The sequence below is a fragment of the Seriola dumerili genome, unplaced genomic scaffold (genome assembly GCF_002260705.1).
Source record: "Seriola dumerili isolate Sdu_G_001 unplaced genomic scaffold, Sdu_1.0 BDQW01000113.1, whole genome shotgun sequence".
In the NCBI taxonomy this organism is placed as follows: Eukaryota; Metazoa; Chordata; class Actinopteri; order Carangiformes; family Carangidae; genus Seriola; species Seriola dumerili.
Window position 1 is genome coordinate 2,066,365 of NW_019174368.1, and position 14,659 is coordinate 2,081,023.

Genomic DNA, 14,659 nt, shown 5'->3' on the forward strand with positions numbered 1-14,659 from the left:
GAGGGCCTTGTTTTGCCACGAGAACATTAGCGCATTTACTCGCAAATTTCCTTGTCAGCATTTTCCAGTAAACACAATCTCCTCCAAATGCAGCCAGTCAATGCATCACAGATGAGTCTGTGTGGTTTTGCTTAGCCAGAAGGGTTTCATATTAGCTGAACAGCACAGACATGATCCGGCAATCTCAATATCACTAGCACACCTTTCACTACCCCAAAGCCAATTATAAATGATGTGGATCAGCTGTAAAAGCTGGTTTGAACTTTTGACGTGACCACACCCCTATTGTGTTGCCACCCGTTGCTCCCTGGCTTTAATCTTACTTCATGTTACCAAACCGTATTCCATTACATTTGCCAGGCTGCGCATAGCACGCACTACTTCATTGCCCTTACACAATGACTGCGCCTCTAACACAGCCCGCGGTTCCAACTGGGGGATTTGGAGAAGTTATTTTTGTTCTCCTTTCAGCATTAAAGATTAACATGGTCTCAGCCATCTTCACTCTCCCTCTACCTCCCGCCCGTTGCCTGTTCTCTTTCTGCCAGTACAAACTCAATTCTTTATTTAGAAACAGGCAGTTAGTGTAGCATGGGCTCAGGAGATTGCACACCACAGCCTTGTCAGGACTACTAGATGTAGGTTACTTCGCTCAGATGTGACATAGAATCCAGCTTTTGGGCCAGGCAGGCCGCCAGAGCAGGCAAGCTGATGCATACTGCCCCAAGTGTCATTCCCTTGTGAGTACAGGATGCAGACTGGGGTTGGGACGCCTGTTTGCGGTCCCTTGTGACTCACCTTCCAAACTGCATCGCTTCGCTTCATAGGCCCTCAGGGGAGTTTGTCATGGGGCCATGGAAGAGTGAGCTGGGCCTGGGCCTGTTACTAGTGTTTCAGATGCTAATATACTAAGAGCCAGTTCATAATAGACGAGAACTTGTTTGTACGACATGTTGTCAAACTGCATCTGAAGGCAAAAGTGTTTAAAGCTGTTCCGAACAGCTGTGCTGGAAGACAGGGTTTCATAGAGAGGGGCAAGACGCAATAATTGTTTAAACATGGGAGTAACGGTGCATATCATGAAATGCTATTTGTTAAAAGTCTGCTATAATGAGAGGTGTGCGTCTGCCTTCCTGTCTTTGAGAGGACTGATGCCACATCTGTGAAAGGTTTTTCAGGTCAGGGCCTTGCCTGCTGGTGCACCCATTAAGAATGGTCTGTTCTGTCTTTATGAAGTGGAAAGCCTTGACGTCCTTGTATTGTTTCAGTCCTGTAAGCTTTGCAAACAGCCCTGCAGGTGTTTGTGCTGTTTCTTCTGGCAGTAAGTAACGAGTGAGACGTCACAGTCTCGCTCCCTGTCACAATCACTCAGAGACACTTGCAGCACAGGGTTGAGACCTGATGTTTCCCGCTAGCTGTAAGTGACTTGACAACTCAAACGCTTGAGTCACCTTAAATTAATCTTCATCCTTAATGTTTTGTAAATAGGGAAATCACCATCTTATTGAGCTCACATATGTCTGTCTCATGAGGGACCAGCAGAGAGAGAATCATGAGTTAAAATGAACATTTGCACATTTAGTCAGCTTTGTTTCTCTGCCCCAGTTCTCTGTGAGGTGATATTTCTCTTAACCCTGTTCTTTGTGTTGTTTCTTCAGGCCCACAACCGGCACGGCAGCATCATCTCGTCCGGCCACAGGCTCAACCCGGCCACCCACTGCCAGCACAACCAAGAGCTCCCCAGCTACAGCCAAACCTGCCACCCCTAAAACTTCCACCACTGCTAAGCCTGCTGCCTCCAAACCAACCTCCACTACCCCCTCTGGTGGCAAAGCCCCAACATCACAAACATCCAGGACTTCAACCCCTGTGAAAAAAGGTTAAAAAATAAAAAAATTAAAAAAAAGTATATGTATTGTATTTTAAGATTATGGATTATAAAATCCCAAATTTCATCCGTAATTTGAATATATACATTATGCTGTGTTTTAGTTCCATTATAACATTGTTTAACCGTTCCTTGTGCTCTGTTTTCCCCTAGATGTTACCAAACCGGCCACCCCAGCGGCCAAAAAGTCTGCAGATTCTCCCCTTACCCGCGCTGCATCTACAACAAAGTCAACAAAACCTGAGACCCCCAAATCCGCCTCAAAATCAGATGTCACCGCCAAAAAGCCTATTGCTACTAAGGCTGCAGACACAAAGACACCTAAAAGCTCCAAAACGCAAGACAGTAGGCCCACGCCTTCCAAGACGCCTGCCTCCAAAACGGCTGCAGGCAAGACCTCCAGCCCCAAGAAAACTGTGGGCAGCAGCACCCCCACTCCAGTGAAACGTGGCCCCAAAGCTGCAACAATTGCTGAACCTGAGAAGGAAATTGCTGCAGCCGTCGCTGCTGCGGCAGCCATCGCTACTGCAGCAGCAGTTATTGCTGGACCACAGGAACCAGAACCTCCTGCAGAAGTAGCTGTGGAGCCTGTTGCTGCAGCTCTTGAAGCTGTACCAGAAAAAACTTCAGAGCCCACACCAGAACCAGTCTCAGCACCAGTGTCAGAGTCAGTGCGTGAACCAACACCAGAACCCGTACGTGAACCAACACCAGAACCCGTACGTGAACCTTCCCCAGAGCCCGTACGTGAACCAACCCCAGAGCCCGTACGTGAACCAACCCCAGAGCCCATACGTGAACCAACACCGGAGCCCGTACGGGAACCAACACCAGAGCCCGAACGTGAACCAACACCAGAGCCCGTACGGGAACCAACACCAGAGCCCATACGGGAACCAACACCAGAACCCGAACGTGAACCAACACCAGAACCCATACGAGAACTAACACCAGAACCTGTACAGGAACCAAGTCCATACCAAGTACGGGAAATATCTCCAGAACCCCCGTCTCAGCTGTCAGCAGAGCCAGAACTACAAGTCCATGAACCACTCTCCAGTGTTCAGCTGTCAGCCCAGTCGGACCTTTTCAAATTTGAAGAGTCTGCCAACGACTCGGTTCCTTCCCTGGGAACAACTGTCATGTCTCCTCCTTGTTCCCCACCAGGCCCCGTTTCTCCTGTCAGAGAGCCACAGGACGCCTCCTCTCTGCTGGACATGCATGTCCAGTCTGATCCCTGGGACAGGAGCCAGCCCCTGGCCTCGTATGAAATTCCTTCCCAGAGCGAGGTCAGTATGATGAACTTCCAGATAGAAGACGAAAAGGAGAATAAAGAACACTTTGAGGAACAGGAGACAAGGGAAGAGGAAGAGGAGGAGGAGGAGGAAGAGAAGGAGAACCTCTTTATGCCTACCTCCATGGCTCCACCTGCAGAGGCCTTTAGTATGATGGCTCAACCTCACTCACCCATGGATGATTTCACCACCAGGGGCCTGATCTCCCCTCATGAAAAGGAGGAGGCAGTGGAAAAGGCTGATGAAGAGATCAATGAGGATGATGACGAAGAGGAGGAGGATGAAGATGAGGAACAGAGGAGACTAGGCCATCAGCCGTCATCCATGATCACCGACATGAGCATGTCTCAGCCCTCTGATGAGTTCCAAGTCCGGTCCTCAGCCTTTGGCGGTTCAGCAGGTTGGCACGGTGACGACCTGCTGTCTGGGATGGACTCTGAGGACGTGAGCAGCTGCACCAGCAGTCGGCTGCAGGGAGTGTCTGACCTCAGCAGCACCCAGCACACTGCAATTTTGGAGGGCACCCAGAGCTCAGACGCACTGGTCGACTCAAGCCTCCGTGGCTCTGAGGGAGATGGTAATCTCATGTGTTCTCCCAACGTCGAAACCCTGGCCAACGAGGAGGAGGAGGACGAGGACGAAGAGGATGAGCGGGTGGATGATATGGACCTGAGTTCAGAGAGAGTAGAGGAGCATCACAAGGTGTTCCAGCAGCAGGAACATGATGAGGAGGACGATGAAGATGTAGAGATGCACAGTGAAGGCGTGACAGAGAGCTGTGGGAATGCAGATGAAGATGACTTTAATGAGGAGGAGCGTTTAGACAACCTCAATCGCTCTGTTCCTCCGCCTTGCATGCCCCCAGCCTCCTCCTGGGGTCAGACCAACCCCTTCTGTGATACCTGGGGTCAACCAGCCTCGCTGCTCTCTGTCTCCTCCCCGAGCCCTCTGTCTGACCATGGTGCAGCTGAATCTGAAACACCAACTCTGTCTCCCGCCAAGGCATGTTTGGACAGCAGTGGCCCTTCCTTTGTTCCTCAGTCAGAGGAAGAGCCCCAGCAGCACGAGGAGATGAAGGGTTCAGCCAGCGAGGAGGCTCACATCCTGCTTGCTGCCCCAGCTGTAGGCATGTCTCAGTCCAGCACTCTGAGTGGCACCGGTCTGGCTGCCCACAGCAGCAGCGAGACGAGCACACCTGAGGAACTCCGCGATTACGACAGCAGCTCTGGGGTGGAGTCCCGTTCAGACAAGCAGCAGACTCCAGTGCCTGCTTCAGTCCAGCCTGACATGGAGCAGGATCTGGGTATCCACTTGGAGAAAGGCGATGGAGAAGAAGAGGAGGCTGAGACACTCCCTGCCGACGAGGTCCTGGGAACCGGACCCCCAACTGCTCCGGCGTCCGCCCCGTCTTCCCCCTCCACCTCGGGAGACGAGGCCAGTGATACAGAGGGTGAGATGCAAATAAACGACCCAGATGCGCCGATGATGATGGGTGAGAGCGCTGGATTTGAAAGCCCCACTCCCACCTGTAATCTGCCCGCTCTTGAGGAGGATGAGGAGGCGGGCGACACACCCGCCGGAGAGGGCGAAGAGGACGGAGGCGGGGCAACCCCTCAGTCAGCCAACTCTGTGGCATCTTACGGCTTCGACTGCACCACATCCAACTCCAACGCCCACTCCATGGCCGAGAGCTGCGGAAAGAGCCCGGGGATCTTCTCCCTGGAGAACGAGGAGCAGCTGCCTGAGGAAGCCAAGGACCCCTCCCTCATCAAGGAGCTGACCCTGCCATCAGCTGCTGCTGCCGCTGCCCAGGCAGAGAACCTCCTGGGTAGACCCGTGGACCTGATGCCTCTGGGCCTCCCAGGAGACATCCAGTCCAGTTTCGATGAGCACCACTACATGCTGGGGGGAAAGGTTGCAGCAGACCACCTTGGGGAAGACGATCCGTTGGAGCCCAGTCACCATCTTGTGGCCGAGGAATCTGGAGACACCGGCGACAACCAGCCGCCGTACTACTCGACCATTTGTGATAAGACTGATAGTTTTCTGGCAGGTAATGTATAAGTCCCTCCTATTACCCCCGGAATGCACCTTTTCCCCGCAACCCTCCCCTTTTACCTGTTGTTCGTTTTCTCTCCAGTTGGGTTAGATGGCTTAGAAGAAAAAAAAAAAGGAGAGCAAGATTGTAGGAAAAGATTTTAAAAAAATGAACAAAGGAGATGGGAAAAAAATGACTGTAGCAATTTTTAAATGAAGCCTCCCTCTTTCATACTGTTATGGTCATGGTTATGAGTGTATGGCTTAAACTCCTTTATGTACAGTAGCCACTACCATTTTCTAGTAGAATGTTCTTTTTAAGTAACACTGCATATTCTGTAGCCCCTGATGGGGTATTGACTGATTGGTCCAATGTGACTGAGCTTTTAAACCGAAAAAGAAAAAAAACAAACAGATGGAATGAAATGGACTCATTGTGTATTTATCCTACTGTTTTTACCGAACAAATGTCAATGATTTTTTTTTTTTTTTGGTTTTGTATTTGCTTATTTGTTTATTTTTGTTTGTTTTGTTCTGTTAAAACCTGGTCCTCCCTACCCTGTGTACACACGCTTCATGTTCAACAGCACCATAGCGATAGTCACATGCTCCTTTTTAAAAGGTTGTGTTCTTGTTTCAAGACTTTTAGCTGTCAAAATAAAGGCTAGATATTAACACGGCTGTTTAGCCCTTACAGATTTGTTGAGGTAGGTATGGGAGTATTAGATTGCAGTTGGTGAAGTTTTTACTGTGTGCTTCAAGAGGTTCTGCGCTCTTTGCATAGGTCGTTAAGGTATATAAAGTGCAGTCACGTACAGTATGTGTTTCAGGCGTTTTGGTTTTAAGTGGCTAAGCTTCAAGCCTCAGTTAGCTGATCATTTGTGTTCCAGAAGAGACTAACAACTAGCCTATTATTTGTGATGAGACCCTGCATTGTCCTACATCGCTATCACAGCTTTACACTCGCTGAAACGTTTTCATAGTGGGCGTTTGGTTTACTATTTCAACAGTATATTGCATGTTTAACTAACAAAAAGACTGTGTACTACCTTGAATTTGAAACAATTCTACACTAGACATGTTCATAAATGAATGGTTCACACTAGGTTATCTTTCAAAATTCCATTAAAACATCATTGCAAGGCATTTTGTTCCTGTTTCTTATTTTCCCTATGGATCCAGCATGCCTGAACTTACTGTCCTCGTGTTTGAATCGCTGTGTATTTGTGTGTTTGCACAACGACTTTCCCATAGCATCTCCTACTTTACCCCATGGGAATAACTGTTAAACAGGAAGTGATGCAACATTGTACAATGTTGTATCTAAAATGGAATTTTGGTTCGAAATCAAAGAGGTAATCCAAATGGTGTCCCAGTGCCCTACTCTCCAGCATGCTTGTGCCTTCATGACGATCTCAGATTCAACTCTAGTTGAACATCACATTGAAAACACATGCTTGGTAGGGGAGACTCAGTTAAAGGTGCCCTGTGGAGTTTTCTTGTAAACAAACACAAGTTTATCCTCGAGGTCTAACAGATGGGGTTGAGGTATTTCCCTTCTCGTAAAACATTTGCAAAGACAAATATTTTAAATTCTACATTGTTTAGGTCCATGTTTGCAATTTTGCAGTTTTCTTCTTTGTCGGCGCGCTGTCAATCAGGAATCCAGCAGCCAACATACTTGTACAAACAAAACAGGGACCCACTTATAAAAATATTGCTCCATAGCACTACCAGTGGTGAAAAACTTCACAGGGTATCTTTAACAGAAATCAGACAGGAAGTGCACCACACACCTTACTTCCCTTCTTCATAATTTGTATGCACAGGTACCTCAAACACTCAAACAAGGTGAAACCTGCTCAGATCTGTCCACATCCTCCTGAATGTTCCCCTCGCACATTCAGCACATAGAAACACAAACATGCACACAGACATACTGGAGCATCTCCTCTCCCTACAAGCCACAAGAATGCATCTGAATGCTGAAGCTCAAGAAGACCAAACACTCTTCTCCCTTTCATGCCTTTTTCCTCTGACCTGCCTGCTCCTGTTCATCAAAACCCCAACATGGAAACACCCCCCCCCTCCGTGTCAAATTCAAAATCAAAATCACACACACGCCTCTAAACCTGAAACTTCTCTGGTTTGTGATATGGGGCATCATTTCTTGCCTTTTGAAAAATATACAGTTAAAAAGTGGCACCCAAAGTTAGGTGAATCAGCTGCATAATATTTGTGGCTTGGTGATCATGAATGGCACAAGACAAGATGTACAGTACACTTTCATATGTCCATTATCAGAGTCAGTTCTGTGTGATGTTTTTGTCAGTTTTATTCCCCATGTGTTCATTTGTCTATTCAAATACCTGTCGTCTGTATCATACTGTGTATTTATGGCTGCTGTCTTGATAACCAACTTATTCCAAGAGGACAAAGAAACCTATTGTTCTGTAGTCCACGTTAGTAAATCAATCACACTAAACTATGGTTATATTAAAGGAAATACAACTTCAGAGAGAAAACAACTTGCAGTAACTACCTTATGATGTGTTCCTCGTTCCTGGTGTGTTGATACAGTATACAGTATTGTACTCCTGTGTCATGGATGTCACTTTATTTTGAGAACCCCTTTCTTTTTGCGTCACACCTTCGCCTTCACCTCTTGTCAGATCTCTCCTGAACCCTCTTCTTCCTGGCCCCATGTTGTTTTTCCACCCGTTCTGTTTGATGCATGCATCTCCAATGGATGCACCAAGTGACCTTGACTGTCTCACAGGAGACGAGAAGAGAGGTGAAGTGGATGGAGACCACAAGCTGCAAACACACTCGCAGGAAGACAACCAGAACCAGAACCACACTACCACTGTCCGTTTAGCCAATGGCCACTACTTGGCATTGGTGCCGGGCAACAGGAGGCCCATTGACCCGAATCTGGCAGCACATTTTGCCAAGATCGCACCCCCTCCTCCTTTGATAGAGACCGGCGTGGACAGTCGTGGTGGCGGGGAGCAGTTGAGGAGGCTGGAGCAGCACCAACAGAAGCTGAGAGAGATGCAGCACCGCCAAGAACAAGAGAGGCAGAAGAGGCAGTGGCTGGAGGAGGAGCGGTTGAGGCTGGAGCAGCAGAAGCAGCTGGAGAAGCAGCGCAGGGAGCTCCTCCAGCTGCAGCTTCAGCAGCAGCAGCAAGAGCACCGCCAACGCAGGCAGGTTCTGCAGTGGCAGCTGGAGCTGGAGCAGCAGTACCGTATGCAGCAGAAACAGATCCAACAGCAGCAGCAGCTGAGGAGGAGCCCCACTGGAGTCATGGTCTCCCCCTCCTCAGGGCTCTGCACCATCTACGAAGCCATGGAAACCAGCGACGAGGAAGACGAGGCCAGAGGAGAGCAGAACAGGAACAGACAGGTGGCAGGGAAGAGGGCGCCGTCCTCACAGAGCGCCACTCAGGGTTTCCACCGGCAGCTGCGTCCAGTGCCACCGCAGGACCTGGAATGGAACAAGAAGGTGGACATGGTGCAGCAGCTCATCAACCAGACCTTGATGCTGTCTGGAGATGGGGGCTGCCCACCTCTGCTCCTCCTCCCTGTTGGGACAGGGGGCACCCTAAGCCCCTTGGAGAGCAGCATGTGGCCCAACATGCTGCCACAGTTCAGCCCTCCTGCCGCTACAGTCACCTCCGTCAGCAGCTACTCCCCAGACAGTCAGGGCAGCTCCCCATCCGGAGACTGGACTGTGGTGGAGGTGGAGACCCAGCACTAAGACCACCAACCAACAGGTTGATCAACCAGTAAATAAACCAATCAAAGGAAATACGCTTTTTGGCTTTCTGGTGGAGAATTAGATGAGGAGATTGATTCCTCTCTCATGTCTGTACACTAAATATGAAGCTACTACTAGCAGTTAATTAGCTTAGCTTATTTAAGCTTAGCATAAAGAATGTAAACAGGGGGAGACAGCTAGCCTGGATCTGTGCAAAGGTATCAAAATCCACCTGCCAGCACCTTGTAAAGTTCACTGATTATCACGTTACATATAGTTTGTGTAATCCATACAAAACCACAGCATAAAAATGAGAAATTCTCATGTCATAGATGGGCTATTTGATCATTTATTAGTCTCCCCATGAAGCACAAATGGTTTTTACATTTCCATTGAAGAAACAAGATAAAAACGTGTTAGTTTGTGATGGTTGGTGGAGCTGGTTTGTCACCTTCAGACTGATCTCAGATAGCTGTTTCCACATTACCAGTCATTATGCTAAGCTAACAACAGTTATGAGAGTGAGATTTATTGGTCTCACCTAACTCTCCATGAGAAAGCCAATAAGCATATTCCTCAAAATGATGAACTACTCCTTTAATCATTAATATGCAATTCACCAGTGACAGATTTGTATCTGTACTTAAACAAAACATTATCGTAAAACATATCGCACAACGCAGTCTTATCTGAAAGGATAAGAATAGTGATCACTACATAACGTTTTTAATTCAGTCACAAGTCAGATCATCATATGACCACACAAACTTGACTTTCAATTGATTTCAGATCAACATCCTTATTATCAGAACAAATAGACTGTAGATACACTGTGTCATTGATTACTGTTACCCAGACACGCATACTGTAACCTCACATTAGAGCATGTTTCCGTACCAGAGGCACTTAATAGCACTTAGTGGCACTCCTCAGCTGTCTGACTCTGAAATGCACTGTAGCTGCTTTAGAAACACTGTCGTCATGTGCTGTGTGGGGCAGCGCTCCACTGTTCGTCTCTTTTGTATGTGTCACAACCAGATACTGAGACCAAATGTTGGTCACCCTCTAAAATGAGGACTTGAGCTATGACAAATTGCACTTGTTATTTCTTCTATTTTTCTTTTATTTATTTTTTTATAGTGTGGGCCAGTGTTCATACAGGTAAGTGGCAGTACTGTTAATAGATTTACATGTTTGTGGACTTAGGAATCCTAAATCTTCAAGGTGAAGTGTGTGTGGAAATATTTGAAACAACCCCCATTGTGTGTATAATGTGATAAAGCCTGTGGGAAGATGATGCTGTGATATAACCCCCCCTCCCCTCCTCCTCGCACCCTCACGTCACCCAGTCTCCAGTCAGTAAATGTTACTGTGACTTCACTGGACAACCAGGTTTTTATGGACTTAATAGAGCCGTCAGTCATGGAGGAGGAGGAAGAGGAAGAGGAGGGGAGGGGGTGGGGGCGTGTGGGAGAAGAAGGCCCTCCTTGTTCTACTGCAAATGGAGGGAGAACAGAGGGGAGGCTAGCAGGGTGCTGCACTGGTGGGGGTGAGGGTGCCGGTCGAGGTGGAGGGGGGCGGGGGCAGGGGCGTAGCTGTTGTCTTCCCTCTCACATTCCAAAGTTGTAACCTCATTTCCTGGGTCGGCCAGTATTCAGGGAGTCTCCGAGGTTACCGATGATGTCATTGGTGGGAGAGAAAGGAGGATGTCTGAGATGAGACAATGTGCCACTCTGGAAAAGGCAGCCGGTGGAGGGGAGGAGGGGCTGGGGGCGAGGGGATGGGGTGGGATGGGAAGATGGAGGGCAAAGGGGGTTAGTCAAGTACCAAAACTCAGCCCATTCTTAATATTTACTAATATATATTCATTATAATATAAAACGGTTATGAGTTTCTGCACGCCGTCCATATATATTTTGCTGCGTCTTGTGATTTGTGCAACATATCATTAACATGTTTGATCCTCATCACTGGACGAATCAGGTAATCAGAACATATCAGTTTATCTTATATCAATAACTGTGATTTTAAATGTCTGGTGTGGAGAGAAAAAGCACCTGCGTGTTTCTCTTTGTGTCTGTAAAAGGAAGGTGAGGTCAGTCTGAGCTCAGAAATTTAAAAAAACAACAACAACACTGCCACCTGTTGGCTGCATGAGAGAGACACTCACCTAATGTTTATTCTACAATATCACTATGATGATGATTTACAATAAATCATTCCTATTCGGATCTATATTCTAATACTTTACTTTTATGCAGTGCTACTATTAGTAAAATGCACATTTTTATAGAGGCACATGAATCCCAGATGAATATTTATGACATTTGAACGCAGCATGTACAGAATATAGTTTTATAAATCATTTATACTGCAGCTACACTGTGCATGTTCTATCAAATTATGCTTGTGTAAAAACAGTAAATGTAGCTACTGCTGCTATATTATCATATCTAAGAGTTTCTACTAGTTTATCAAGAGGTATAATCCTATATACATCTACAATAATAATGCATGCACTTATGAGTGGACCTATATGTTAACCTATATAGTTTTAATGAAGTCTACAGTGCCTGTAACGTTCCTTTACATTGATATTTTGTGTGTGTGTTTATCCTTGCAATTAATTTTCATATAATACAATTAGCATACAATATAAGTGTTTACATTATTAATATTTTAATATTTGTTCTGTGAATGTTTGCCATCATCTTTTTTTTTGTATTGCAGCAATCTTTGGTGTGACGTTGTTGTTCCATTTGCCAAATCATTTTCAGTATGAAATGGGAAAAGTCACGGCTCTGCATATGAAATAAAATTGGTTGAAATCTGTTGTTCGTGTTTGTGTCGTAGTGTGTCAGACTTTTAATGCACACTTTAAAAAAAAAATAAGAGAGGAAGAACTCCTGAAACGTTTTTCACTGAGTATTATTTATGTAGCACTTACAAAACGGTCTTCATAAAGAGCTTCAAAGGAGAAGTAGTACTGCTCCTTCTACTGTCAGGGCTGATGTCAGACATACACAGACACTAATAAAGAAATGATAAGAATTAGAGAAGCACCAAGTGGAAACCAAGTGCTTTGAATATATGAAGGGAAACTGGAGCGGCACTCAGACAGCTCCTGCTGGTGAATTGTCACATTTACTCTGAGTGACATGCAAAGCACATGGTAATTAGAAACTGCTCCCCTGCAGTGATGTGGCTCAGATGTTGAGCGGCTCAGGTGATGCTCTGTGCTTTCTGAGTGGCTGAGAAGCTGTACAGGTATTAACTCCAACGACACATAACCTGTCCTCCTGATACACCTCTAAGTACAGTCGTAGGTTACAGTTTTCCGCTCTTTAAATACTATTTTAAACTAGAATTCATTTAATTACTAGTTCTTTGCTTCCGCTACTCAGACTAGTTTCAGGTTACATCCCTGTTTATCCAGAATCATATAAAATATGAACCATTTGTGTGAAATTTTGTCATAATTGCTGAGTGAAGTCTTGAGTAATGGCTGAAAAGTGTTTTCTGAGGTCACCATGACCTTGACCTTTGACCTTTGACCACCAAAATCAAATCAGTTCATCCTTGAGTCCAAGTGAACGTTTGTGCCAAATTTGAAGGAATACCCTTGAGGAGTTCTGGAGATATCGCATTCAAACGGCCAAAACTTTACTTACAATAGAGAAATTATTAGATGGTTGTACTGGTATTTTTTACTCTTCAGCTACTGTGTTGAACACATTAAATCTACATTCCTGACCTTCCGACACATCATCTGCCTCTAACAAACACTAAACTAAGATGGTAGATTGGACTGCATCTAGTAGTAGCTACCTTACGGGGTCAAAGGTCAACAAAATGCAGGATCCCACGTGTCTCAGCTCAGTTCAATTGAATACTGTGTTGCTGGATGAGGGAAATTTGGTTTGCAGATGACATAACTAAGGGCTGAAAAACACACAATACACAACAGGGGAAAACAAGCAGCATAGACAAATCACATCAAACTTAATCAAATTGATTTTGTTAATAGTGTTAAAGGTTTAAGTTGTGGCATCTTCTAGCTGCTCCTAAGTGACCGGTTCTGTCCAAATCTGACTTTCTTGGCAAAAGCCGTCTTTGCTCTTTATTTAATTGACGGTGTAATGACTGTATGTCAGTGGGTGAGTTAGTAAATTTCCTCTCCCTGCATATGTTTAGGGTCATGCCTCCTTTACGTCTGTGAGAGACTCCGGTGACACAGTGGTCATATTGTTGCAGCAGAAGTCTCATGCACGGCAAATTCCTCTTGTGCCAATAAGGCTTTCATTCATCCGTCTGCTGTGGTGATGTGCAGCGCAGGCTGGTTTTCTTCTCTGATTCGCTGACAGCAGATGACACTGCAGAAGAGAACAAATGCAAGTGTCTGATAAATGCCGTGACAGAGGTTTATCTGCCATTGGTAAACACCAGTCCCCAGAAAGTGTTGACCCAGCTGGAGTGCTCTTTAACACATATAGTATAATACCCAAGCGTTTTATATGACAATTTTCAGAACAATCTCAGCTCTTTCTATGATGAGGCCCCTTTTTGTCACAGAGCACTTTGCAAACAGATCATTTGGCCCAAATGTTAAAACATTAAAGCCTAGTTTTTTAAATTCTTCAAATATCTTATATGGATTAATTGTTTTTTGTGCTTGAAATGGGTGTACCAAAGTCTATAGGTTCATAAAAAATAGAGCAATATATGAGTAAAATAGTAGATAAATGGATAATAAATGCCTAAAATGATATCACAGAGTCGTAATGTTGTTTATCACTCTACTTTCCCCAAATTTTAGAGACTATGAGTCATGTATTATCTCAGAAGAATCTGTAAGAGAAAGTGGAGAGTCTACAGATTCGAACATTTAAACCATATTTCTACGCTGTACTATCGCAAATATATTAAAGAATATCCATCAACCTTAGAGGGTTAAAAGGCGTGGAGGGGATCCTTTTATCTCAGGGGCCCCTGTGTGGGTTCATTACCATGTTCTTTATTATCTGCATATTCATTAAAAAGACAGAAATGGTATCCTCTCCAATGATCACTATGATCTTAAATTATGTGATTCAAAAGCCTAAAGGCCTTCTTAAACACACATGAGTGAGCCGTACAATACAGTACATGTCCTCCAAAGAATTAGCATCAGTGAAGCTAACACAGTTGCTAGCTTCCTCAACAGGCCAGTAACGCTGTCATGTTCAAATGTGATCAACAGGTCTCAGGTTGAAGCAGGAGGGCGCTCGGCTGCCGCAGAGATCTGTGCCCATTAACAGCTGCGTCAAGCTGCCCACAGAAAGCAGCGACAACAGCACAGGAAGAAGTATGCTGGTGTCAAAATAAAAGCATAAATAGACTACCACATGCCAAATACAACAGGTGTAGTCAGTTGTTAGATCACAAATGATGGCCATATTCCTGTAAAAACATCCAAAGAGATCGGAGAGAAATACAAAAACAATGATTTTCATAAATGCTGTTTAAATGTGTAGAGCTGCAATAGTGTGCACAAATTTGCAAAAGGCAAATTCTTAGAGTATTAATAACTCGGACACAACGAAGACATTGAGAAAGAAAATATACACAATTACAGTTTGACTCTCAATCCTCCATTCACACACAACAACGTTCTGTTAAAGGACACTGGACTGGAGAAGCG

The 14,659-nt window shown here is 45.5% G+C and overlaps 1 protein-coding gene across 2 annotated transcripts in view; it reads left to right on the forward strand.

Annotated features, from left to right (window-relative positions):
* The window catches only part of LOC111223707 (cell surface glycoprotein 1-like), a 28,404-nt gene extending 22,776 nt beyond the window's left edge, over positions 1-5,628 (forward strand). For both annotated transcript variants that reach the window (XM_022747946.1, XM_022747947.1), the window contains exons 4-5: positions 1,659-1,879; positions 2,042-5,628. In XM_022747946.1, the coding sequence (XP_022603667.1) occupies positions 1,659-1,879; positions 2,042-5,247 (3,427 nt within the window). In that variant the 3' untranslated portion in view covers positions 5,248-5,628. The remainder of the gene's footprint in view (positions 1-1,658; positions 1,880-2,041) is intronic.
* Positions 5,629-14,659: the final 9,031 nt, after the last annotated feature.